Below are 27823 nucleotides of genomic sequence, written 5' to 3' on the forward strand. Positions count from 1 at the left end.
TACCAAGGCGACAACTGCTATACTCGTCCTTCATGCTAAAAGCTTGTCCTAAAACTAAAAACAAGAGGCGACCACTACCATAATTATCCTTTATGCCAAAAGCTTGTCCTAAACTGAAATCAGGACGAAATAAAAGTAGCCCATTGCAACAATAATTGTTGTCCCAAAACTTACACTGCCATAACATCGTTTATGTCAAAAGCGTGTCCTAAAGCTCGCCGAGGCAACTACGACCATAATTATCCTGTGTGTCAAAAGCTTGTCCTAAAACTGATAACAGTCGGTCCCATAATCATTCTTTATGGCAAATCTTGTCCCGAGTGTAAGAATAGGACGAAATAAAGCTTTTCACCAGGGCATAGACTGCCATAATCGTCCTTTATGTCAAAAGCAGGATGATATCAAGTTGCTTGCCAGGACGACCACTACAATACATATCCTCTATGGCCAGAGCTTATTCCGAAGCTGCCCATTTGAAAAAAGCCCAAAAAGCTTTCCCCGAGACTATAACCTCAAAACAGGACGAACTGAAGCATGCTTTGAAAGCAAAGCTCAATGTCTGGCAAGCGAATTTGAACGAGAGCGTGCCAAGGCGGCGAAAGTGGACCAAAGTTGTTGCTGTTCGGCCAGCTTTCTCCCAGTTGGCCGCGAGTTTTGGCACCGAACGGTCTACGAAAATGAGCGAATTTTCCGCCCGCACTTCCGCTTCCTGCTCTTCCTCTTTCCGCAGCGCTGCTACTTGTTATTATTATTTGTCTTGTTGAATCAGAGCGATAAAATAATACCTGCCAAAAAGTGGCCAAATGAGGAATAGCTTTCGTGAATAAGGTAAGGCGGTGCTCTTGTCCTTTGGAGGAAAACCAAGTGGGGAAAACCCAGGGAAATCCAAATGAGCTGCGACGTGAGTGTGTGTGTGTCCGTGTGTGTTGCTCTAGATTTTTGGCCTTTTATCTTGAGCCTCCATCTGCTGGCTTTCCCCACTTTTGATTACTTTGACTTTCGCCTGCTTTTCACTCTCCATTTCACAGTGAAAACTTTTTGATTTCCGTTCTTTGTTTTTCTTTTTCGCCTCCTGCGAACTGGGCTAAGGGCTACAGTTGTCTCTCGCTGACGTGACTAGCGTTAATTTTTCCAGCTTGTCCCATTTTTGAGGCCGCAAAAAGAGGTCATCTCTGGCTAATTCGGGGCGACACTTTCAGGCCCAAAAGCATGCTGCATATACATAGTGTGAAGTATATAGTGAATAGTATACAGTATATAGTGTGGTGTACATATCAGATATCGGGGCACGTGCGTGAGTGTGTGCACCTGCAGCAACAAAAGACAGAGCGGAGCCAGAGGAATGACCTCCCAGTAGGTTAATGAAAAGTGCCTCTTCCACTGGCTGCTGCCTCTTGGCCCGGCTGAAAGAGCTCCTGGGCCACGACGATGTGCGGCCATCTCGGCCCTACACTAGCCGAACTTAATGGCCAATTACGCGGCGTTTACCTGGAATGCCGGAGGTTGTTATGTTCTTTTCACACAGCATGCCCCTTCGCCATAGTTCTCCCCCAAACTCATCTATATGTCTCCTGACAAGGGAATAAAATTAGTTAAAATATAGGCTTAAACACATTTTGTTTGACGTACTTATATAAAACAAAAAGATGGTCTAACACCTAAGAAATTAGCATTTAAATCCTCACTTTAGTTTGTCCAGCGAACGAGAAAACGACCCTCATTTATATTTACATATATGTTTTAAACCATTAAATTCATTTTTTTAAAATTATTTTTATAATTCCTTTTTTTTAATTAATTAAAATGTTAGGGGAACTGAATTTAAAATTAAATTAATATTTTTTTATCAGTGCATAACATGGTTTAATATTTTATGTATTTTATTTGTCATTTATTTTATTCCTTTGTTCTATTTAAATTCCATGCATAGAAATATTTGTTTTTTTTCTCAGTAATAATATTTAATAAAGCCTTATTTTTTTATTTTCGTCTAATTTGTTCCTGAAAAAACCTCACTCGGCACTTCTCGCAGTGTAAGCACTCTCAGGAGTGTGAACGTCCAATTAAGCACCATTTACACATTTTAATTTGCGGGGTGTACCATGCTACTTTAAGGGGCTCTGGACGATCCCCTGCTTTCCGCTTCTAAATGTGTTGCACTGACGCCGAGGCATTTAATTAAACCGACTTAGTGCCCAGCTCAATGAACTGGATGCGATGCACTGGCGGGCACTACCGAGCAAATTAATGCGGACAGAATAGGCGGAAAATAAGTACCAAGGCTTAGCGAACACTTGCACTTTATGGACTTGGTCACAGTGATTCATGAATGATTTATCAGTTAGTTAGAAACTGTTCTTAAAAAATAAATAAACTACTATATAGGCACTTAGATTAAAAATATCAATGTCTGTAGGTGAGATATGTTGAACACCTATTATTATTAGATTAACCTTTTAAGTGTCTTACACTTAAATAATTATAAAAATTCTTCATTATAGGCTCTGTATTTAATAGCTTGGTTTCCACTTGGTATTTCTGCTAAACACTTTAAATCAAGTGGCTTTCCGCAAGTCCAAGTAGACATTGTCATGTGTCAGTGACTTCATCACATGACTTTAAAGAAGTTGGACTGTAAGCCGTCCTAAGTGCCAAGTTACCTGAGTTCGTTGAGCGCCTGGTGACATCAGCCCCGGGCGGATGATAACGTATGCGATAAAGAGTTTCGGCAGCCTGTCAGCGGATGATCCATTGTCATGTCACGCTGGTGGACCAGCCCCTCTGGCCGCCACCCCTTCTGGTCGCCTCCGCTTTGAAGTGGCAATGCTGCGTCTTCGGTTACAAACTCAATTGAAAAACTGTCAAAGTCTGTGATTGAGAACGAGAACGAGCACCTGTCCCGCCCCACAAGCACGCCCACCACGCGATGATGAGGCAAATTGCTCGGTGTAAAGCGATGCGAGATGAAAGTGTTTTCAGAGTCTCTAAAATACCAACCCCACGCCGCCCCCCACTGTCATCAGTTTCCAATGAAAACATTTGGGTTTTATTTTCGTTTTCGGACGAGGGTAAACTGTTGAGAAATGAGTCCTTGTCACCTGCCTCAACGGGAAAATGCACTTGGCTTGCCAGTGCATCAATGTGGTGACCCCGATTCAGTATCATAGCTTCACTAAAATCTCACTTAAGCCTTAGCATTTAAAGCTTATTTAATCCTGAGCTATTTAATTTAAAAAAATCAATCATACTCTTGTTCTTCAGGGAAAGCTGAGTGATGAATCAGCATTGGTAGTGATACTCGGATGGCACTTGCTCGGATATGATGAGCTTCACCATTTCCTTGTCCCTACTGCTCCTGGCAGTTCTGATCCTGGGCATCCTGTTCGCCTGCCACTGCCTTGGTCCGCGGGCCGCCAACTGGATGCGGATGCGATCCAGCAAGGAGGAGAAGATCGGGCTGTCCAACCACAAGCAAAAGCTCTTCCATGCCAACGGTTATATGGCCAGTGTAGGTATTTTTTTGTTTTAATAACTTTGGAATTTCTGGGATTCTTAATATATCTGGGACGCCCCAATAATACACTAGTATATACTTCAATGTTTGAAATTCCTTTGAAAACCACGTTTTTTAACCCATTTAGCAATTAATTGGGAAGTTTTTAAACGTCGCTTTTTGAATTTTTCCTTGGCTTAAAAACAAAGGGCTTTGTAATACTAAGAGATTCTTCAAGCTAAACTAATAGCAACAGCAAAAAGAACACTTTACAAATCGCCTTCTCGATATTTTTCATTATTTTTTGAAAATTCGAAAAAATATCCAACCGAAAAAAGAAGTTGAGAATTATAAGGTAGAAATTAAATTGCATGAATTTACCAAAAATTAGTTATTTGAGAATTGTCTTAGGTCTGATTTATGATCTAATAAGCTAGTCCTACTCTCGACTTACCCCGTGCAGATCCAATCCGGCTCGGAGTTCCTGCTGAGCACCAGCGGCAGCTTCAAGCGCTTCGACACCATCGACAAGGAGGACTACAATCGCGCCCAGCACTCGGCACAGACGCAGACGCACCTACTCCTGATTAACGGAGGCGGCGGCGTCCTGGAGGCCACCACGCCCATGTGGCACCTGCCCCACTCCACTATCCGAATACCTCCGCCGCCCAATCGACCGGCTCCGCATCCGAACAAGACGGTGACCTTCGCCCTAAGCCAGGTCAACGAGGTCACGGTGACCACGACGAGCGAGATGTCCACCAACCCTGGCGACCAGGAGCGTCGCTCCTGCCTTCGTCTGAGTGCTGCCACCGTGGGTGCTGCAGCTGGTGGTGGTGGTGTGCTGCCCCAGCCTCTGGAGGCTCCTCCGCCGGCTCGGCTCACCAACTCGGTGTCGGTTAACATGACGGGCTCGGCGATACCCCGACCCATTGCCAAGCGACAGGTGTCCCTGCAGCAGGGCGTCGTCAATGGAGGAGGAGGCCAGCCGGAGAAGACCGGGGTGAACCCGACGACCGAGGGTGAGCGGAAGGCGCCTGCGCTGAAGCGTCGAAACTCCAGCACCAATCCCTTCCTGTGCGAGTCCACGGAGCAGTTGCCCGGTAATCCCACACCCGATCCCCTAGATGCCACGGTTGCTTCTCTGCAGAATGCCACCATCTCCGAAAGTCTAAGTGGTGCTCCTGCTCCAGCTGCTCCTGCTTCAGCTCCAGCTGCTCCTGCTCCTGCTCCGGCTCCAACCACCCATCACAACGGCAATCCCTTCGTGGAGACCCAAAGCCTCTCCAGCAGACTCCTGAAGCTCCACAACACCACGAATCCCTTCACTGGTCTCTCGCAGCGAGTCAAAGGTCCACATCTGCTGCAAAAGACCATCTCCGAGGACTATCTGTTCCGGAAGTTGGGCGTCAACGGTCCCAGTCCCATGGCCAATGGCAATGGCGCCGGCGCCGGCTCCGGCTCCGTCTCGGGATCTGGTCATGTCAACGGGAATGGCAACGGCACCTGGTCCTTCGGGCGCTCGCTGCTGCGACAGGACTCCACCTTGAGCCTGGGCATGGGCTTGGGCCGCAGGAACAGCTCCCAGATGTCCCTGGACTCCGGCTCCGGATCGGTGGCCAATTCGATGGAGGGCATCAACCTGGAGAGAGCCATCTCGTGCGATTCCGTCACTTCGGACTCCACCTTCTTCCTGGAGCAACTGGACCAGCCGTACACCCAGATAACCGGCTACTTGTGCATTGGCCTCAACTACGACAAGTGAGTGGTGGCCCAGGGATGCCATGCCACAGTTCAGATCTTACTGATCCTCTTTGCCATCTTTCCAAGGAACAGCATCAGCAACGAGGGCATGGAACTGACTGTGAGTGTGCTGGAGGCCAAGGGTCTCATATGTCCCTTCGCCGTGGAGTCCCTGGACACGTTTGTGCGCATCTACCTGGTGCCCGATCATCCCGGGGCCATGCAAACCAAGGTGGAACTGCTCGGGATCTATACGAGATTTCATTTTCATAATTTCCGGAACTAACCTTTCAGGTGGTCAAGGCCGCGCTGACACCCAGCTACAACGAGAGCTTCGACTTCTGGCTGCAGAAGCGGCAGGCGCGCCACTCCCTGTGGTTCCATCTGTACCACAACGGCCCCGCCCACACGCTCATCGGGGAGGCGGAGATGGAGATCGGGGAGCTGCCGCGGCCCATCACCACCTGGATACCGCTCTCCGACTCGCGCAAGTGCAACGCGCGCTGGGGCGAGCTGATGTTCTCCCTCAGCTACCTGCCCACGGCGGAGCGGCTGACCATCGTGGTGGTCAAGGCCAGGAACCTCAAGCTGGATGGCGACCAGCCGGCGGCCGAGTCCACGGAGACGGTGCACAGCGTCTTTGTCAAGGTGGGTTCGAAGTGTGCACCCCTGAAGAAAAGAAGAAGTTAATATCGGGGTCACCAACTACCATTTTAGGTGTTCAAGGTTCAATAATATCGGTGTCACCATTTTCTTTTTTTATTAATTTCCACTTTCTGGCCTAATGCACTTTAACTATTAATTACCTAGTCATAAGTCAGGAAAATACCGAAAAGTTAGAAATCGGGGTCACCATTAACGATTGGCTTAAGGGAACCAGAGGATAGAATGTTTTTTTTTTCCTAAATTACTAATTATTACATACTACGCACAGGCATATTCTTATGAACTCTTTTTCATTCAATCAGCTGATTTTTTCTTTTTTAAGAATCAGGGTCACCAAATACCGTCTTCGGCTATCATAGATTGTAGTGGTGTAGTTAGATGAGGAAATATAATTCTTTTTTAGATTTTTAACTTCTGATGCTTAGTGCTCAAATTTGAAAGAATTTTTTTCTGATCAACAGAGCTTATAAAACAAGAATCGGGGTCACCAACTGCAAGTTTTAGCCTACTCATAGATTAACTTAATGGTGCTTTATCGGTTACCCACTTTCTGCACCTTGGTATATCGTATTATTTGATCAACTCACTTCTTATTTGAAAAAAATAATTTCTGATCAACAGATTTTGTAAAACAAGAATCGGGGTCACCAGCTACAATCTTTAGCTTACTTGTACATTAACTTAATGGAGTCATATGCGTTTCCCACTTTTTGAACCCTGATTATTTGATCAACTTGCTTCTTATGATCCCCTGTTTTTCCGCTCGCCCACAGGTCTACCTGATGGACAACGACCGCAAGGTGCTGAAGAAGCGCACCTCGCTGAAGCGCAAGGACCGCAGCCCGATCTTCAACGAGTCGATGATCTTCAGCGTGCCGCCGCCCAGCCTGACCACCGCCCAGCTGCGGGTGACCGTGTTCGGGGTGACGACGAGCGGGGTGACCCCGTTGGGCCACATCGTGGCCGGCAGCTGCGCCGTGGGCAAGGGCCTGCGCCACTGGCACCAGATGCTCTCCTCGCTGAGGAAGCCGGTGGCCATGTGGCATGTCCTGCGGCGGGCGGTCAATCAGCCGATTTTCACGGGCGGCGCCGAGGCGGTGGTGGCCGCCATGCAAAACACGCTGCAGCGCTCCACCGCCAAGCGGAACAGCATCGTCTAGAGATCAGAGGATCACCAGATCACAGGCGGCGAGCATTTTCCGCTTTGCTGGCCCTCAATTTGACGCCTTTTAGTTGGAAAAACCCCTTTGGAAAGCGAGATACCTCTGACGGGGAAAATCAAAAGGGCAAACCTTGTGGAAAATTGCATTTACCACACTTTAGCGATGAGAATTTCTTACTTTTCTACTGCTTACCAACACAACCAGAAGTATTATCAAAGAGCCGTGTAATCTTAAAAACCCGCACCAAAGGACAAACGAGCCTATTAACTAGTTATACAATATGCCCCATTGTCGCGCACTAAATTCGATGTAAGTTTAGGATTTTATTGATAGATGCAGCCCCGATCAAAACTCACACAGATCTGTTGGAATTTGTCGCGTACAGTGAGCGAAATAATTGCAGAGCTCTCAGGATATGGAGTATGATGGGGTTTCCCTATAAAATATGTGAAGTTTAAATATTTTACTTCAATATTTTTGATGATTTCTTTCTTAAAATCATCCTATCTTTACCATTATATGATCAATATGATGGGGTTTTAAAATTTAAATATTTTACTTCAATATTTTGGATCCTATCTTTAACATTATATGATCAATATGATGGGTTTCCCTATAAAATAAGTGAAGTTTAAATATTTTATTGATTTCTTTCTTAAAATGACCCTATCTTCAACATTATATGATCAATATGATGGGGTTTCCCTATAAAATATGTGAAATTTAAATATTTTACTTCAATATTTTGGATCCTATCCTTCTTAAAATCATCCCATTTTCAACATTATGTGATCAATATGATCTATAAAATATGTGAAATTAAAATATCATCCTATCTTTATTATTATATGATCAATATGATGGGGTTTCCCTATTAAATATGTGAAGTTTAAATATTTTACTTCAATATTTTGGATCCTAACTTTCTTAAAATCATCCCATCTTCAACATTATATGATCAATATAATGGGGTTTCCCTATAGAATATGTGAAATTTAAATATTTTACTTTAATATTTTGGATCCTAACTTTCCTAAAAATCCTAAATCTTTAACATTTCCATTCCCAAATTGTTTTCCCACTTGAAGTTCATCTGCCACTTGGGCTCTCAAATTACCCACTTAAAGGAACAGCCAACCCTGAGCATATTTTTTCAATAGGAAAACCCCAAGTAAACCGAGGGACGTCGTGGTAAAGCGATATAAGACTACAGAGCCAGGGCGATACAATTATTTCGCGAGCTGTATGACATAGATTAGCGACCCGTGAGCCTGTTATACTAGAAAACTCTATAGATAGATCGTCGTTTGGCAATCAATCGTTGTTGAATTTGGAACCCCCTGGAGGTGGAGAGTCTGGAAGCGGTGAGCCCTTTAAGCATTGTGATAAAATAGCAAACGAAGTGAATTCAGAGTGCGTCTGTGTCGAGAAATCAAAGTATTTACGGTGGTCCCAGCCCCTGGCCGAGATGGTCTATGATATCGTGTTATATATAATATGTACTGCATACACGTGGAGTTTGTACTTTTGTGATTTGCGTTCGTTCGAGTTTTGTAGAGCCGCGTTTTAGCCGTGTTTTGTAATTAGATTTAGTTCAGGGTTCAAGGATCAAAACCTTTTAACGGGGACATAGACGGACACCTTTGGATTTCCCATTAGAGGGCGTTTTTTGAACAGTAAAGGACAATAACTTTGCAAGCATTTATGATTATGATTCCGGTTATCGAACGTTTATCACCAGTTTGTCCGCTGGATCCCCTCGTAGATTGCAATGGCACGCCCTTCCCAGTCGCACCTGTATGTTGACCAACCAATCGAATCGAAAACCTGGCACACACTTAGCTGAAGCTTTAATCTACGTACTCCCCTAATAGAACTTGGTAAACCTCTTGAACTACACCTGCCACTTAGGCATATGTTATATACTGGCCGGGACAGTGCGTTTCACAACTGTAGGGAGTGCCATGAAATGATGATGTTCCAGTTTTACGCCTTTGACGGTGAGTTCGCTTACATATCTTGACGAGTTCGTTAATATTTGACAATCGCCTCGAGTTGGTCATCGTTTTCCGGAATACTGATACTTGTGAAACGCCCTGCCCCAGGAATATATAATCGTACAACATATATATACAGAAACACATATAGAGAAGGCATTTAAAAGGCTTCGAATGGAAAGTCCTCCCGAAAACACTTACACTTACTAGAATATAAACCGCTGAGAATTTTTTTCTTTTTTTACATACTATTAGCTAACGAAACGATACAGCTAACTCGTGTTGAATTTGTACTTATACGGATAATATATATATAAATGTACGTGCTATATGAGAAAATGCTACAAATTGTTATACAAGTAAACCGAAATTGAGTCAAATATACGAATAAAGATATTAAAGGAAGACGGCCAGAGATCGGAAATCAATAGGCACTTTCACCGAACACAGAGTCCAAACAAAGCGCTGATGATGGGAAAAGTACGGTCGAACCTCGAGAAGGCAAACAGGATGATCAATATGGAACTATGGGGGCTTGGGCTCACTCATTTTCAGGTAATGTTTGCAATAAAATATAAGGAGATTAAGGTAATTTTAAGTTGTATTTTTTTCATTTGTTAAACATTTTTTATAATTCTAAAAATATTTTTTTTATATATATTGAATCATTTATTTTCAAACTTAAACATATTTAAATGTTGGGATAATAATTTTAAATGTTTACAGAAGTAAAACTTTTAATAAAAACCAATTCTATTAAAAAAATGTATAAAAGACTAGTGACTTTATAAGGATAGCGATTAAAGATGCTGTAATTTTTTAATCTGTTTTGATTTTTATAATTATTTAATATAACCCCATCTATCCTTTATAAGGACTGACATTTTTTTAAGAATTTAATTCATAATTTACTTTATAATTTAAACGTTTAGATGTTTATATATATTTATTTAAAATGTTTACAGAAATTAAACTTTATATTTTTATTTAACAATATTTAATAAAATCAATCCAATTAAAACAGAAAAATATTTATAAATTATAAAGACTGGGATTCAATATGTTATATTTTTTAGTCTAAAATATTTTTTTTATATAATGAATGAACTATTTTAATTTATTATTTAAATATATTCTAATGTTGAGGTGTTAATTTGAACTACTTAGAAAACTGATAGTTTTTGGTTTTATTTACAATTATTTAATAAAAATAATAATAATAAATTAAAACAAAAAAAAATGTTTATAAATGATAAGTGCCTGTGTAAGGACTGCAAATAAAAATATTTTATGCGGTTCTATTAAAAAGCCTAGGATGTTTATAAGTAGAACAGCTCTCAAACCTTTTTGTACCCGTTACATATCACTATTTATAATTTGTAAGAGCTATGTTAAAGGGCAAAACATAGGACATATTGTCTCAAGAATGTTTAGAGGACTCTGAAGAGGCTTTCCTGTAGCAGAACGCACCTCTCGGCTGCTGATGGGACCCATCTGTGCGGCCATTGGGTCGTCTAAATTTAGAGCCAGCGATTAGCAGCCAATGGCAGGCGAGGGCCCGATCCCCGAGATGCCCGAAAACTCGGGCACTACGTGCGTCTACCTCGGATCCCCCGGGACCGCCGGAAAGGCGAAGCCCAGGCCAAACCACTTGACGCTGCCAGACTGTCTGCCGGCGACAAGTAGCCGCGGTGGCCAGTGTTTAAATGTTCGCGCCCCGGTGCGCAGCCTTTTAGTCGATCAGCGAGTCAGGATGAGCAAGGACGCCAGTGCCAGGATCTGCCAGCGGGAGCGACGGCTCCTGCGGACGCCCAAGTGCGCCAGGTGCCGCAACCACGGCGTGATCTCCTGCGTCAAGGGTCACAAGCGGCTGTGCCGCTGGCGCGAGTGCTGCTGCCCCAACTGCCAGCTGGTGGTGGACCGCCAGCGGGTCATGGCCGCCCAGGTGGCCCTGCGCCGCCAGCAGACCATGGAGGCCCTGGAGGCCACCACGTCCTCGTCGGCGAGGCCGCCGGTGAGTGCCACCTCCAGCAGCGAGGGCGAGGAGTCCCTGGCCTCCACTTCTCCGCCGCCGGCACACCCACCTTTGCATCCGCATCCGCATCCGCATCCACATCCTCATCCCGCATCATCTGTGACCACCGCCTCCTCATCCGCCACCCGACAGGCCCTGATGGCCCAGAAGAGGATCTACAAGCAGCGATTGCGCAGCCTGCAGCAGTCCACGCTCCACATCACGGCTGCCATGGAAGGTTAGTACTCTATAAACTAGGATTAAGGGCCCGGGATTACCATTTATAAATACGAAAAGAGGCTACCTAATCAAACTTTGGATTATTTGGGCTGGGAAATATTTTGGATTTATGAATATTGTCACTTTATAAACATTTTAGTTTTTATTTAAATATTTTCAAGGTATACATATACATTTTTGAGATCAACTTATTTTATATCTTATTTGTCATAAACAACATCTTTTTTTTTGAAAATCCCAAAATATATCATAAAAGAAGTGATTTTTAGGTTTTAAAATGCCAAAGTATATTATTATTAAATGACTTTAAAGGTAGAAAATATAATTAATGTAAGACAATTTTAAATGCATCAATTTTCAAAAGTTAAAAATAACCTTTAACCTTTTTCGACCACTTAAAAAATGTTTAGAATTAAAGAAAGAAAGAGATATACTAATTTCTTGAAGATAAAAATGGATTTATATAATTCCCTATCAGATTGACACTTTTAAGTGTTGGAAAATTCTTGAACATGGATTTTATCATCCGTTCAAAAACCTTTTTGAATGGTTTCGAGAAACCCTCAAAGATCTATAAGTAAAATTTGAAAAAGTAGAGAACTTTCGAAAATCGGTTTTTCGAAAACGAGCAGTCCCCTAATGGACTTCGGAATACCCCTTCCAATTTGGAAATCTCTGGACCCAGCAACGTAGATAGCCGAAATGATATAGTAGATCTGGAGGCCCCCTCCCCCGGTTTTCCATACGGTGCCAGACTGTCTGGCCCGTCCGTAATCGGAGCTCCTCTCCTGCCCTGCGTCTCCCGTCCGCCGTCCGCCGTCCGCCGTGGACGTCCATGGACGCGGACAGGAAATGAGTGATGCCCCACAGCACTGGCAACAATAACAATAGCAATTATCCCACTGACGAAAAACAATTGAAATCGGATGCCCCGAGATGCGTGTGTGTACGCACATTTTCCAATCACTTGAGCGGCTCGCATTCGGTAAGCTGAGACGCGAGCAGAGCGGAAAAACCTCTTCGAGAAGGGCACAAATGTGGCAACTTCTCTGGGGTTTTCCATCTGGTTTCCGAGTAAGTGGCGGGCCGGTCTGCCGGTGCCAGGCTGTCTGGGCCGAGGTCGCGTGTCTCGGATTACCCAACGACTAGCCAACAAATGGGCTCGATTCATGACGAATCGCGGCAATTTGTAGTGATAACGCCCCCGCAACTCGCACTAATCCTGGCCGTACCTCGTCCTCCGACTCTTTCCAGAATACAAGCAGCGATTTCCCACGTTCAGCTCGCCGCTGATGGAGCGCATGCGCAAACGACGGGCGTTCGCCGACCCGGAACTGAACCACGTCATGGAGGCGACGCTGGGCGGCAACGCTTTGTACTTCGCCACCGTTGCCGCCGCCGCCGCCGCCTCGGTCCGCCAGGAGCAGCAGATACATCATCCAGTGCCAGTGCCAGTGCCGCCGACCCTACCGCCCTCGTTCCCGCCCAGCAGCCGGAGTCCCGCGACCACGGGCACACCCTCCTCCGCCTCCGACCAGAAGCCCAAGCTGAGCTTCTCCATCGAGTCCATCATGGGCCTCAGCACGTAGCCAAGGCTCAGGCGGGGGCATCACCAGCCCTTCGAAAAAATACACTCTGTACATAGCCCTAGGATTATACGCCTTTTTTTGACTAGCCCTAAGTTTCGAGTGAAATAAAACAAGGAAAATGAGAACTTGTATTGATGTGTATCATTATCATCATATGGATGCTAATCTCCAAAGAAGTCGCACTAAATTAAACACATGATATAAAGAATACTTCTTCTAGAGAACTTTTAGTTCCAAAGTAGGCCTGCCTGTCACTTTTACATATTTTTATTTTAAACAGACCAGGACAAGATCGACACTTCACAGGTTGGGAGAAGCAAAAATTTAGAGAGATCCCAATAACACCTATAAGTACCCCTCTACTCCACTGAGCCCTATGGCCCTGGATACCAAGCATTGGAACACCTAAATGGATCTATACCTCACTGTAATCCACTGATATCTTGGAAGACCCTGAAAAATTAAACATTTTTATGACACCCTCTATTAACTGATTGGGAACCACAAGAGCAGCGATGTTTAAAAATCGCAGTAAGTATACTTGTGTTAGAGATAACATGGATTTGGATGGCTTGTATATTTTTTAATGTTTTATTACAAAAAAAAATCCCTACTTCCCATATGATTTGACTTAAAAAAAAGCTGTATTTTAAATTTTTTAGTTATTAATATTAATAAATACAATAAGAATAGTTCCTAAAATAGCGATATTTCGAGACTTACCGTTACTTTCGAAACTTCCAGCGAGCTTTGCAGTGCTGCATTTGAAAATCGTTATCGATCTATCGCCGTCTATCGAAAGCACCCTTGCGAGGGCCGCAGGCGTGATATTTTTAAACCCCATCGTCGTGACTTTTCCACGCGCGCTGCAACAATAAGAAAAACATACAGTCGGTAAATCAGGCGAGAACAACAACCAGAGACACTGCCAGCAGCCAGCACCTCGACTCGATTTCGCAGCGGTTTCGGTTTCATTTCAGTTGCTTAATTGCGTCTGGCGGCCAAGGAGCTTTGCCTTTCCGATTCGATTCTGATTGGAACTCGTACATCGCACATCGCGCGCACACACACACACACACACTAGGTATATGATGGGTTTATTAATAAGTTTATGCAAGTTTTGGGATCACAACAAACGCCGTTAGATAACCGCCACGCCCACTTGGAGCGCTGCGCCCCCAGGGTTAGAAGCGATTAAAAAGTGCAGCGAAAAATCGATTTTCGCTCTTGAACCACATATGTTTGGATACATAGATAGATATACATATATACGTGCATATATAAGCACCGTGGCCGAGAAATTCTAATTGGGAGCGCCGAGGAAGCGACAGTGAAAGTGATTTGTGCGCCCAAAAAGTAATACCCAGTAGTGCCCCGATTTTGTTTATCGTTCTGCGTGTCTCCCTAATTGAATTGCGTGCCGTGCTTTTATTTTTTTTTTGCTTTGGTTTGCCCAATTTGTGCGGCGTCAACAGCTGTTTAGCGGCCAATTAGCACATCGCAGCACCCCCTTTATGCCTTTTTTTTTGCCGTTTTTGCACCCCATCTACGTGTCAATCGAGTTAGAACTCAATTTGACTTCGCGGACAAGGAGGAGGCCCGCTTCTAATTGGACCGCTTATCGCTGCTATCTTATCCAGTTGGGATGCGGGCCAAAACCTCTGATAATCCGCTGTGCGGGGGGCTGGGGGCGGGGCCCGGGGGTGCTGTGGAGCAAAGTGCACCAGTTTCCCATAATATGCTTATTTTTTTAAAAGTTCGTTGCATAAGGCGGTTTGTTGTCAAAACAAATCACAAACAAAGGGGGTACAGTGCCCCCCAAAAGTTGTGCATCCGCCAGGTAAAATAATGTTGGAGATATTTTACTTTATTAAGGGCAAGTGCATACCAAACTCTTTATATTTATAAGCCGAAATTAAATTAATAACAAATTTTTAAAGGAAAAAAAAAATTACCCAATTTTAAACAAAAAGTGTGCCTGTAAAGCGATTATATCTTATATTTAACCATAGGATTGCTCTCTTTTTTTAAATACAACAAAAAAAGTTCCTTAGTGTAGAAAACCCTGAACTCATAGAGTCATTATGATACACCAATTTCAAGTTAATTTAAAACTTTATGTGTGTTAATATTTAAATGCATTATAATAATTTTTATTCAAAAAATACGAATCAAGCATAAATCCAACTCAATATATGTACATAGTATACTCCACTTCAAGTTTTTTTTAACTTTTAGGACTTAAAAAAATTAGTAAAACGCTGATCTGTTACATACAAATATCATAAACAAATAAGAAAGGTTTTTCCAAGTATATTTTAGTATTTTTTAATTTATTTAATAATCTTGGACTGTCTTTGACTCAACTTAGGCAGAGAACACTGTTCCACTGCTTGTCCCACTCTCAAGATCGCAAGTTTCAGCACACTCCCCTTATTTTTCCATTTCTATCCCAGTAAAAAGACAACCGGTTTTCAAAGAATCTCCTTTGGCGAACCAAAAATTATTGCCCAACGAGTTTGAGTGTGTTGACTTGAATAAACAATACGGATTTTATATGCCCGCGATATATTTATGCATATACCCACAGACATATAGAACGGGCCTTGTGTTTGGTACTTTTTAATTTCTAAAAATTCGCTGTCGCTAAAAGGAAAGCAAACAGTCTGCGGCTGATTGACGCTCGATTTCAGTGCGAAGAAGTATAGTATTTTGGGGGTAATGCGATTTCTGGTCATTGTCATGTTTCCAAAAGATTCTTTGTCCGCTTTCGTGTTCTTTTTTTGCATTACGCAATTGGCGAGTCAAAGTGCAAAAATCAGAAACGTCGAGTACGCCATGTGTATTAGTTCGAAAGATGGGGAATCGTAAGCTGGGACTGGGACGTCACTGATAAGCCCCTCGGATTTAGCTCAAAGTCAAAAGTACGGCCGCCTGATAGGGGCGGCCAATGATACCCCACGAATTTTATGGAGAAATAGAGCTATTAAATCATATACATAAGGCCAGAGTAAATGGCCCGAAAATCCGTTGGCTGCCTCTGCAAAAAAAACCTCGACTGCGATAAGAGCTTTAATTAAGGAGGCTTCATAAAGTTACTCTTTATGGCTGCTATTTTTAATTTCCCATATTCTTTATATTATTTCCTGTGCGTAAATGCCTAGAAATATCATGGGATTGACCACCACACATCTTTTTTAGCGTAAATTGGGTTTTTCATAATTAAAAAAAAGATGAAGCCAAAAAAGTTTAATATTTCACCATTGACCACGCCATCTATCGGAGGGTTGCGGTAATATATACCATGCCCAATCTTCTTAACGTAGTTAGCTATAACTTTGAAAGTAAAACCTCGAATGGTATAACTCTCAGTATTCAGATAGGTATTGATCAATAACATCAATTGCAATTTACACTAAAACAAAATCTTCAAAACTGCAGGTGCCAAATAGATTTAAGCCTTTGGGGGCTTCGAGTGGGCGTGGCACTCCGCTAAAACAAACTTGCGCTGCTCTGGAAGCTCTAGAATATGTGTACTTAATCCGCACTGTATAACCTACATAGCTATCAAGATTTCAGCGTTAATATGAGCAGGCGGAGCGACTCGGCGGGTGATCCTGATCAAGAATAAACTTTATAGGCTTGGAAGAGGTTTTTTCTACAAGTAACAAACTTCCCGACGGATTCTATACTACGACTTCCTATTCAACGAGTCAAAATCTTAACTTTGTACAAAGCCTGGTATCATAATACAACACATTTGATTGCACTTTTAAAATGCGCGCCCAACTGCAGTCGCTGCGGTTTGCGTCTTAGCTAAATGCACTTCGCCGCAACGGAGCGGCAAATTCAAATGCAAAATTTCCAAAATTAAAAAAGAATTGCTTTATAACTTTTTATAAGCAGAACCCCAATAAATTATCGAACCACTTGCATGGGCTTTGATAAGCCCTAAATATTTTACTGATAATTTCTCCCGGTTTGATAAGATCAAAATGCTACACAGAAAGGAAATAGTGATTTCTTAAATGAATAAAAATAATATAATTTAGATTCACAGACAAATGGTCCGAAAAGATAAATAATTTTGATTTAGTATTAATTACGAATTAGAAACTCGAGAAAAAAGAGTTATATTTTAGCGCTTCCGATAAAATAAATACTTTTTGTAACTTTTAGAATAGTATTATAAGCATATTACTTTTAACGGCCCACATAATTCGTAAAATTAATTTCTTATAAATTCTTTTATTTGCTTACATATTACCAGTTCGAGAAAAATAGTTATACTATATTACTTCCGAAATTTAAATATTTTTTTCCTATTGCAAGCACATAACTTTATGGCTAATATTATGTGTAAAATGAATTTCTTACGACTTTTTTAAATTTGCTCACTTCCAAAATATAGTTTTTTTTTTAATTCCTAGAATCGTATTATAAGCATATTATTTTACGGCCTATATAATTTAAAAAAATAATTTCTTAAGAATTCGTTTAATTTGCTTACATATTTCCAGAAAAATAGTTATAGTATATCGCATACGATATTTAAATACTTTCTTTAACTTTAAAAATGGTATTACTTTACCGCGTATATAATACGTAAAATGAATTTTCTAACAATTTTGTTAAATTTGCTTACCATTGGGAGGTGATTTTTATCGGTGTAGTGATAACAGCTGGGCCGCCGAATTCGCCGCTCTCATAACGGCGAGCCGGACTCTTATACACGCACACACCCTCGGCTCCCCGTGTCTTCCTCTTCCTCGTGCGCTGCTAATTTCTTGCCACTTAGGCGCTGGATTTTAAGCACCACCTTTGGTAATAACTAAGTGTTTTTCTCTCGTTGCAGAAATAATGAGTCGAATGCTAATTAAGCCCGCCGCCGCCACAGTCACGGCCGCTCTGCAGCAGCAGCAGCAGCGCCAGCAGCAGCAGTGCGTCATTCGCCGCTGGAAATCGTTCCTGCAGAGCAACAATGCCGCTCGCCGTGCGGCGAAATCGACAACGACGACGACGATGACGACGTCGACGGCGGCAGCAGCAGCGACGTCGCAGCGTCACGGAAAAGGCGGCGATTTCATTCAACCGTTAGACGTCCGCCGGTTAGTTTCGCTCGCCGGGTGAAAAAGACGGTGGAAAAGCGATATAAAGCTAATAGCCCTTATACGACACCGAATAGTGTTCCGCAAAAGTGTTGATTAAACGTGAATTTCGCCCCTTTTTCTCCCCAGTTCGTTCTCAACCAGCCACAAAATGCCGTCGTCGTCGAAAGCGCTGCAGATAAACAACATCAACCCGAACTTCATAGCCATGGAGTACGCGGTGCGCGGTCCTCTGGTGATTCGCGCCGGCGAGATCGAGAAGGAGCTGGCCAAGGTGAGTCCAGAGCCCGGGAAGGCGACGCCATTATCCGGCGCTTTGCTCCCCCCCCGAATCCCCCTTTGACGGCAGCCCAAAGCTCGCATTTTAATGTCTAAGCACGCTTTGTCTTCGCACACTGTGTCGCTGTGTGTATGCAGTGTATGTATGTACATATGTAGAGCGCGGGCTGTGCCTGTGTTTGTCTTGCCGCTCTGCCGCTTTGCCGCCCCTTGCTTTCCACACTCGCGCCTGAATGGGCGGGAACGCCGCGCGGCATCATTCACGCGCAGTGGCGGGCTCCTGTTCAAGGACACCTGTTGAAAAATCACCCGCGAAAAGAAAGTTTCAGGGTGAAACAGGCGAGTCAGTTCCACAAAATGCTGCTATTAATGGGTTATAATATATTTTTGGGAGTTAAAAAATTAAAAAATATATTTCCATTTGATAAAAAGTTAGCGAAAAAAATCTGTGGGCTAAAACATACAATTAGGTTCCTCAAAACGTAACGTAACGTAAAGTTCCAGGCTACAAAAGAAATTTTATTCCACAAAGTGGTGCAATTAATGGTTTTTAATAAAATATTGGGATTAGAAAAATTAAAAAATATATTTCCATTTGATAAAAAGTTAGCAAAAACGAAGTAATTTAAGTCTGTCAAAAAATTTCCAGGGTGAAACAAGCAACTCAGTTCCACAAAATGATGCTATTAATGGTATTTAATATAATATTGGGATTAAAAAAATTTTAAAATATATTTGCAATTAGTTTTCTGAAAATGTAGCGCTTAATGAGTTTTAATAATTATAGTGGGTTTAAAAAAATGAAAAAATATTTATATTTGACAAAAGGTTACTATAAAGTCCAAAACATTTTCAATACATTTTCTCTTATACTGTTCTAAACTATTTAAAAAAAAGCTCTTTACAATTATACTAATATTGAGCGATAAGATGTTGTTTTGCTTTGTAAATAAAACTTAACATGTTAAGATATAAATATATACATATTAAGTTTAAATGAAAAGCCTACACAGCCACAGCATTTATGGGACCTACTTGATTTTATTCGCCATATGTTTAGTATCTCTTTCGAAAAATCTTTACTAAAGAAAATAGTGCAAAGCTGATCAAATTATTGTTTGTTTTTAAAGAAAAAGTAGGTGCACTTGAAGAAATAAAGTCTAACTGAAACTTAAAATTCAATTTTGAATAATATTGATCATTAAGCTTTTAATAGGTGCCTTTGCTTTTATAAGACTTTTTTTTTTTGACTAAACCACTTGAAAAACTTAAAATTTCGAAAAGTATAGTACAATTATACGCTCCTAGGGTTGAAAAAAGTTTTCATGAATTTAGTTTTTTAAATTAAATCTCAGGGATGTGCCAAAAATGTATATTTCCGTTCCACAAAATTATCTACGCTAGTTAAAGCTATCAGAAGTAATTCAAAAGTTCGGATAGCCCGTGGCAATTGTAATCTGGCCGCCGTAAAATTATCGAAACTTATCTGAAACGGAGCATATTCTTTATAATGCCGGGTATGTGTGTGCCTGGACTTTGAGCTGGGGGAATTTCGCTGCTTTCGGGCAGAGTAAACAAGTCAATAAAGTAATTTCCTTGGGCACTGCTCGCCGGGGTGAATGATATTCGCCCGGGGAGCTCGCCCAAGGCCGCTTACCCGCTTGCTCGGCTCAAGAAGCGAGTTTCTATGCCATTTTCCAAGAGCATACGAGACCATAGCTTAATTGATAATGAGTGTTTTTAATTACCCCAAATGGTGCTTCTTGGACTTTGGCAGCCTTCAATTGCGGTAGGGGCGTGTGTGACTCAGTTCGGGTCACTGAACGACCTTGAATTCGGCTTACATAAGTGCGGAAACTGTGGGTGGCTGGGATGATGCCGTGGAGCCTGCCTTATCAGCGGGAAAGTGAAAAATCATAACAAAGGCCGAACATGCGCACGAGCCAAGGGAATTTCTGTGATACACACCGGGCTTTCTCCGCCTTTCTCCTCGAACCTGGCTGACCCGCAAAGTATCTACGGAATACGTATGGGATGGGAACGTATGTATATTGTGCACATACATATCTGAATCCATTGTTGGCCCCGCTGACTTTTCACATTCGCGGCGAGTGTGTGCGCCTTTATGCCGCTGACAGCCAGTTGATTTCCCCGCGGTTTTCCCGCTGCGATTGATTTCCTCGTCCGCACGACTGAATCTGGTGTTGTTCCTTCTGCGCCTTATCAAATGCCTCCACTTGGGCACAGATGCACGGCACGGATTTGGCAGCCATCCAGGAAAACGCCATCATCTGACAGCAGCAGACAGCTTATCACTGGATTTTATTGGTTTTTATCCGCTTTCCAGTGTGCAATGTCATTTTTAGCTGTTCGAAGAGAAATATATCACAAGGGAATAGTTAGTAATTATGTTTTATCATGTTGCCAAAATATTATGTCATTTTCCATTGGTAAAATAGTAATATATCCTAAAGAAAAAGTTAGGAACTCTATCCAAAGTATCATATCCTAAGTAGTCCCAAAGATACATTTGAATCTCTAATATAACATAAAGGAACATTTATGAACTATGTTTTATCCTGTTTTGCTTGAAGTATGTCCTTTTCCATTGGTAAAATAGTTATATTTCACAAAGAAATAGCTAGGTTCTCTACCTGAAGTATCAAATCCCAATTCATTCCAAAGATACAAGTTGTATCACTAATATTTTCCTATTTACCAAAGACTACCATGCATTATTCATAACATAACTGGTTCTATTATCAGAGTAGCAGTATAAACTTAAATTCTGTTCTTATATTTTCGAATTCACCACTGGTAGAATATATCTCAGAGAAATAGTAACTCTACATGAAGTAAAATACTAATATATCAAATAGCAATAGTTAGGAACTCTACTAGAAGTATCATATCTTCATAAATCCCAAAGATACAAGTTGGATCACTAATATTTTCATATTTACCAAGGACTAGCATGCATAATTCATAGTATAACTGGTTCAATTATCAGAATAGCAGTATAAACTTAAATTCTGTTCTTATATTTTCGAATTTACCACTGGTAGAATAGTAATATATCTCCGAGAAATAGTTAAGAACTCTACATAAAGTAAAATACTAATATATCATATAGCAATAGTTAGGAACTCTACTAGGAGTATCATATCTTCATAAATCCCAAAGATACAAGTTGTATCACTAATATTTTCATATTTACCAAGGACTAGCATGCATAATTCATAGTATAACTGGTTCTATTATCAGAATAGCAGTATAAACTTAAATTCTTTTCTTATATTTTCGAATTTACCACTGGTAAAATAGTAATATATCTCCGAGAAATAGTTAGGAACTCTACATGAAGTAAAATACTAACATATCATATAGCAATAGTTAGAAACTCTACTAGAAGTATCATAACTTCATAATATAGTTATAGTTAGGAACTCTACATGAAGTAAAATAGTAATATATCATTTAGCAATAGTTAGGAACTCCACTAAAGTATCAAATCTTTATAAATCCCAAAGATACAAATTGGATCTCTATAACTGGTTCTATTATCAGAATATCAGTATATACTTAAACTATGTTCTTATATTTTCGAATTTACCACTGGCAAAATACTACTATATCTCAAAGAAATAGTTAGGAACTCTATCCCCAAGTAAAATATAAATACATCGTAAAGAAATAGTTAGGAACTCCTAATGAATCCCCAAAACAATGCATTATTCATAGTATAACTGGTTCTAGTATCAACACAGCCTTATATACCTATACTCAGTTTTCACTTCCATTCGACATTAAAATACGCTAGCTCTATCGTTCCAACACATTATTATACCTTTGGCTCGTTTCGGCGATAAAGTCTGGGTTGCCAACGCCTTTTATACAAGGCCTATATGATTATACGATTATATACGGTTCTGCGGGCACATAGTTATCAATTATATTGCCACTTAGCACAAAAAGTTTGTTTACAACGAGTTCGAGTGCAAAATGATTGAAGGGTATGGGCGTAGGTAGCTAGAGATGTGGGAGCGAATCTGTAAATAGCTCTAGAAGCGCGAACAGCAGCGGTCACTTGATTAGTGGCCATGTCTAAATGATGCTAAAAGTTATACTGTAATTTTGTAGGGGCTGTAAATCGATCTTTGGGCAGGTAATTCAATTGAAACCCTTGCGGTTTTTGGTTATAAATTAGTATTTACCTCGTTTGAGCTAGTACTGCCACCCGCATTGTTCACTTTGAGGTGCGATAGAGTCGATTCCTATAGATATTCCCCCGCGAAATATGTGCTGAGGGTGCGACTTGGCAACGCTTTTATCAGTAATTTTCGAAATTAAAAAAGAAATAATTAGCTGGCATCGATAAGGCGGCGTGGCAATGGCTTTGGCGAACACGTTTGCACGGCGAGGAGTTTGCGAAGTATTCTAACGATTTCAATATCATAATATTTGGTTTTTATACAGCCGTTTTGTCGAGCTGTGTGAATTCCCCAATTCTCCAATAATCACATTGTCAGGCACACACTGACGTCAGCGGCAGCTTGTGGCTCACTTACAGGGCGCAATTTCCATTACTAGGCCCCCGGCAGGCACACTCGGTGCCCGAGCTCGGGCTCCCGCGCCCTCCGTGACATTATGTGGTAAATTGGCCAGTCGAGCGTGGCAAAGTGGAACCCGAGACGGGGGCTCTCGATGAATGCAGCTTGCATGTGCCCTGCAAATTGTGTGTTACTCTGTTGACAGTTGCCACGGCGAATTAGAGTGGCCTCCATTCGTGCGGCAAAGTGATGGTTGTCTGGGGCCATAATGGAGCTAGCTGGGAGTGGGGACACTTCTGTTCCCTGAAACGAACTGTAGAAACGTCTATAGTGATCCCTAAATTGTTGATCTGCTAAATTGTTCACTTTTAGTCGGCTGTTTTTCACTTCCTCCTTAGAAACTCAATTTGGAGAAATTTGGCTAACCAGGGTTGTCATCTTATTTCATTTCCCATATTTTCTTTTGTCGGAATATACTTATATGCTGTTTGTTTTCATTTCCATTTGAGGTTAAAATACGTCTTAACATATTATTATTCTTTTGGCACGTTCGTCGGTAAAGTATATTTTAAGAAATTTCGGAGACCAGAGTTCTCACCTTTTCTTAGTGAAAAGCAACTCTGTAACATTTTAGCCTCAAAAGCAAGCATTATTTAAATTTAAATCAGTTTAGAAAGTATACTTTGAGTGTTTTTTACCATATCACAAATTTAAGACATTAACTTATGATTTTAATTGCAAGCATTTTGAGAAAAGCTGTTTTATAAATTATTAGTTATTTAGGCAATATCATTATAAACAGTTTTATAACCCCATGACTCATTACGATCAGGCAAAAATTACCTATTATATATATATAATAGAAAACTATTTGCCCAGTGACACGTGGGTGATAAAAAATTCCACTAAAAATGCAGGTGAATCGATTCTTTCACCCTGATTGTGAATATTCCATGCGCTGCCCAATTATACTGTTTGTTCTAGTTCCGATTTGGAAACACTTGGGGGTAATTTGCATGGGGAATGCCGGGCATTAAAAGCCCATTTGATCCGCCTGCCGAGGCTGCCTATCATAATTGAACTTGGTCGCCGAGTAAACAATGGGTAATTAACCATCCGCTTCGATTGAATTTGATTGCAGGGCGTCAAGAAGCCGTTCGACCAGGTGATCCGGGCCAATATTGGCGATTGCCATGCCATGGGCCAGCCGCCCCTGACCTTCCTGCGACAGGTGAGTGGCCTTCGATGGGATGAGCTCGTCATTAACCCCATTACGTATCCACCAGCTGATGGCGCTGACCTTCGAGACGCGGCTGCTGGACTCGCCCGACTACCCCGAGGACGTGAAGAAGCGCGCCTGTGCCATCCTGGACGGCTGCCAGGGCCAGTCGGTGGGCTCCTACACGGACTCCGCCGGCCTGGAGGTGGTGCGCCGCCAGGTGGCCCAGTACATCGAGCGGCGGGACGGGGGCATCGCCAGCGACTGGCAGAACATCTATCTCACCGCCGGCGCCTCGCCCGGCATCAAGAGCATTCTGGCCATGATCAAGTAGGTCCAAGGGCAAGTCAAGGCCGGAGAACACCTTCTGGGCTGACCAAGATAAGGCGCTTCTTCTTTTGGGAGATAACTCGTAAAGCCAGAGATATGGCGTTTTTCGGGCAAAAGTGCCCCACTTTTGGCGGGCAAACTCTGTGAGGAAGATTGAGGAAGATCTCTTGCGGATTTATGGTTTAGGGGTGTTACTAACTCATTTGGGTCTAGGCCGGAATACTACTGGGCATTCACGCGGGAATCTTATCTAATTTAAAAGTCTGCCAGTGTTCTTAGAAGAACCTAACAAAATATTATGATAAATATATAATAGGTGTGGAATTTATTAACTTAATTGGGTTGTTGAGAGATCAGAGGGAAAACCTTGGGATTTCAAGAAGTTTTTTGTAAAAACCTGATCTGAAAATCAGCTTAAGAACAGGCAATGTAAATAATGATTATTAATTGGTATTTGGATTCAAAAAATCACTTGGGACCAACACCATTGGAAAAAAAAAATTCCATAGTGATTCTTTTTGGTTTTCCACATGATTTTTAAATTTGTTGTTTTTATAATACTCCTCAAACATAATCATAATATTTGAGCGAGAGGAATATCTCTGATTTTTTTAATCAAAATTAAACTAGGCTTCCCTGTGTCAATTTTTTGAAAACTCAAAATGAGTTTTATTTTAAACAAAAAAATATCAGGAATAATCATCATTTTTTTCGCTCAGAACTATTGATTACTTTCGATTTGTATTATAAAACTTACAAAATATCATTATAAAAAATCCAAAAAACTAATCAATATTTTTGAGCAAAAAAAAAAAAACGATTTTTCCTGATTTTTTTTTGTTTCAAATAAAACTTATTTTGAATAAAATAATCATTATTTTTGAGTTTATTTTTTTTGTAATCAAAAATAATGGTAATTTTATTTGTTTTAAATTAAAATTTCCTGCTTAAAAATGTTGTTATTAAGCACAAAACTTAATTTTTTAGCAGTTAGGTTAAAAATATCACTGAGCTTATAGTTTCCTATGCTTTTATAATACTGAGAAGGTTTGCTTTGAGGAGATTTACCTAAAAAGATACCAAAATGGTAGGGTATTTGAAGATTTTTCCATTGTTTGAGAGCTACAGAGAGTTTGAAATGAATCAACACACAGCCAAAAAACATAGGCTAAGATATCAAAAGACAAATGCTAACCCATTCCCCCCCTTCCAGCTCCGTGGTGGACGGCAAGCCGCCCGGTGTCATGGTGCCCATTCCGCAGTACCCACTCTACTCGGCCACCATCTCCGAGTACGGCATGACCAAGGTGGACTACTACTTGGAGGAGGAGACCGGCTGGAGTCTGGGCAGGAAGGAGTTGCAGCGCTCCTTCGACGCCGCCAAGAAGACGTGCAACCCGCGCGCCCTGGTCGTCATCAATCCGGGCAATCCCACCGGCCAGGTGCTGACCCGCGAGAACATCGAGGAGATCATCAAGTTCGCGCACGACAACAAGGTGCTGCTGCTGGCCGACGAGGTGTACCAGGACAATGTGTACGACAAGAACTCCAAGTTCTGGTCGTTCAAGAAGGTGGCCTACGAGATGGGCGAGCCCTACCGCAGCCAGGAGCTGGTCAGCTTCCTGTCCACGTCGAAGGGCTACCTGGGCGAGTGCGGCATTCGCGGTGGCTACATGGAGGTGCTCAACCTGGACCCCAAGGTCAAGGCCATGCTGACCAAGTCGATCACGGCGGCGCTGTGCAGCACCACCGCCGGCCAGGTGGCCGTCAGTGCCCTGGTCAACCCGCCGCAGCCGGGTGAGCCCTCCTACGAGCTGTTCAAGAAGGAGCGCGACGCCATCCTGGCGGCCCTGAAGGAGCGCGCCGAACTGGTGCACAAGACGCTCAGCAGCTTCGAGGGCTACAAGGTGAACCCCGTGCAGGGCGCCATGTACGTCTTTCCCCAGATCGAGATCCCGCCCAAGGCCGTCGAGGCCGCCAAGGCCAAGGGCATGGCCCCCGACGTGTTCTACGCATTTGAGCTGCTCGAGACGAGCGGTGAGTGGTCCTCCCCCCGACTGGCTTCCTCTATATCCTCTAATCTTCGCTTTCTCCCCAGGCATCTGCATTGTTCCTGGCAGCGGATTCGGCCAGCAGCCCGGCACCTGGCACTTCCGCAGCACCATCCTGCCGCAGACGGACAAGCTGAAGCTGATGATGGAGAAGTTCCGCGTGTTCCACGCCGAGTTCATGAAGAAGTACAAGTAGACGCGGCCTCCAGCCCCGCCACGCCCCCGTCCCCCGCCATCCCTGTGTTAAAAGTGTCGATCCTCCAGCTTAGGATTAAAGTACGAAATACCATACTTGTTTTTTTTTCTCCTTGTTACTGTGTCATAACGAAACGCCGCTATACTCTTCTTTATATATTAAATATATATGAAAATTCGACGTCCCCCTGATTTGTGCACCCAGTTAGCAAGTAACCCACTTACCCCTGCGAGCTCTTGATTCGTTTTTGAATTGATTCTCCCGGCGGGGAAGAGACAATAATTTTTGTTGGAGCCAAGAGTCGTTTACCACTCGCTGGTCGGCGCCAAATTGAAGATTCTGATATTGTTCTAGACGAATGTTGTTTGCCTTGTGTGCACTTTGCATATTTATCCGCGTATATATAGCCCTGCATGTGCTTATCCCAATACCGAATCGATCCCCAGAACATGCGATGTGTGTGCGTTCAAGTCATTACTAATTGTTATGGAAAGAAACAAAAAATAGCAAAATAAATATTATTGTTAAACGAGCCTTGGAGCGTTTTCTGCTGGTTTGGGGGATCTCTTGGGGGTTCCATTGGGTTTTCGGACCAACATAAAGCACGAATTCATTATGTGATACATGATTTGGTACTTTTAAAAAGGTTTCTTTCTCATTTTAACTCTCCTGAAACCAATTTTTGGAGACTCAAAAAAAATGTACCATGATAAAATATGATAGGATCATCAGAAAATTATAATATATTTCGTGTTTGAAAGCAAAAATTTTACAAGAAATCAAATTTTTAATGTTGGCTAAGATTTTAAGAAAAGAAAAAAATGTTTGCTTGAAATGTTTTTTGTTTTTAAATTAAATTTAAACATAAAGTAAATGTGGTAAGTTAGAGTAACTCAAAATGAAGTGCTTGAAAGAGAAAAATATAAAAAAAAATATTTATAATTTTGGGAGAGATTTTATGAAAAAAAAATATTTTCGCCTAAAATGTTTTTTGTTTTTAAATTAAAATTAAATGAAAATGAGGTTTAGAGTATCTTAAAAGGAAGCACTAAAGAAAAAATATTAAAAAAAAAAATAAAATTTGTAGTTTAGGCAAAGATTTTACCAAAAAAATAATAATTTTCGTTTTTAAATTAGAAAAATAGTAAAAGGTAATATATTTAAAAACCCTTTGTCCAAGCAGTA

The 27823-nt window shown here is 41.9% G+C and overlaps 3 protein-coding genes across 5 annotated transcripts; all 3 read left to right on the top strand.

The window, feature by feature from the left end:
* Positions 1-668: 668 nt before the first annotated feature.
* LOC108035662 (uncharacterized) lies at positions 669-7839 on the top strand. The gene is made up of 6 exons (XM_017111410.3): positions 669-828; positions 3262-3508; positions 3957-5254; positions 5324-5468; positions 5531-5884; positions 6676-7839. Exons 2-6 carry the CDS (start codon positions 3320-3322, stop codon positions 7060-7062), a joined length of 2373 nt encoding a protein of 790 aa, XP_016966899.1. The 5' UTR covers positions 669-828; positions 3262-3319; the 3' UTR covers positions 7063-7839.
* Positions 7840-9400: 1561 nt separating this feature from the next.
* LOC108035933 (uncharacterized) lies at positions 9401-12905 on the top strand. The gene is given in 5 exon segments (XM_017111764.3): positions 9401-9421; positions 9513-9542; positions 10587-10706; positions 10708-11314; positions 12571-12905. Coding segments are annotated over 5 exon segments (1113 nt in total).
* Positions 12906-13192: 287 nt separating this feature from the next.
* LOC108035807 (alanine aminotransferase 1) lies at positions 13193-27171 on the top strand. Of its 3 annotated transcripts, none has more exons than XM_017111580.3 (7): positions 13193-13436; positions 17761-18013; positions 18143-18287; positions 23984-24073; positions 24129-24391; positions 25605-26428; positions 26490-27171. In XM_017111580.3, the coding sequence occupies exons 1-7, from the start codon at positions 13421-13423 to the stop codon at positions 26636-26638; spliced, it is 1740 nt and encodes a 579-aa protein (XP_016967069.1). In that variant the 5' UTR covers positions 13193-13420; the 3' UTR covers positions 26639-27171. The 3 variants fall into 3 exon arrangements, with proteins under 3 accessions (XP_016967069.1, XP_016967126.1, XP_043948846.1); XM_017111637.3 differs by lacking the exon at positions 13193-13436 and adding an exon at positions 13761-13989; XM_044092911.2 differs by lacking the exon at positions 13193-13436 and adding an exon at positions 14157-14261.
* Positions 27172-27823: the final 652 nt, after the last annotated feature.

The sequence above is a fragment of the Drosophila biarmipes genome, chromosome X (genome assembly GCF_025231255.1).
Source record: "Drosophila biarmipes strain raj3 chromosome X, RU_DBia_V1.1, whole genome shotgun sequence".
In the NCBI taxonomy this organism is placed as follows: Eukaryota; Metazoa; Arthropoda; class Insecta; order Diptera; family Drosophilidae; genus Drosophila; species Drosophila biarmipes.

What these genes read in the sequence shown, in the direction of transcription:
- LOC108035662 (XM_017111410.3), top strand. Translation starts at nt 3,320, where the DNA reads ATGATGAGCTTCACCATTTCCTTGTCCCTACTGCTCCTGGCAGTTCTG. An exon ending in ATTGGCCTCAACTACGACAA is followed by an intron (nt 5,255 to 5,323) that starts GTGAGTGGTGGC and finishes CATCTTTCCAAG; the next exon opens with GAACAGCATCAGCAACGAGG. An exon ending in CCGGGGCCATGCAAACCAAG is followed by an intron (nt 5,469 to 5,530) that starts GTGGAACTGCTC and finishes CTAACCTTTCAG; the next exon opens with GTGGTCAAGGCCGCGCTGAC.
- LOC108035807 (XM_017111580.3), top strand. An exon ending in AGCATTCTGGCCATGATCAA is followed by an intron (nt 24,392 to 25,604) that starts GTAGGTCCAAGG and finishes CCCCCCTTCCAG; the next exon opens with CTCCGTGGTGGACGGCAAGC. An exon ending in TGAGCTGCTCGAGACGAGCG is followed by an intron (nt 26,429 to 26,489) that starts GTGAGTGGTCCT and finishes CTTTCTCCCCAG; the next exon opens with GCATCTGCATTGTTCCTGGC.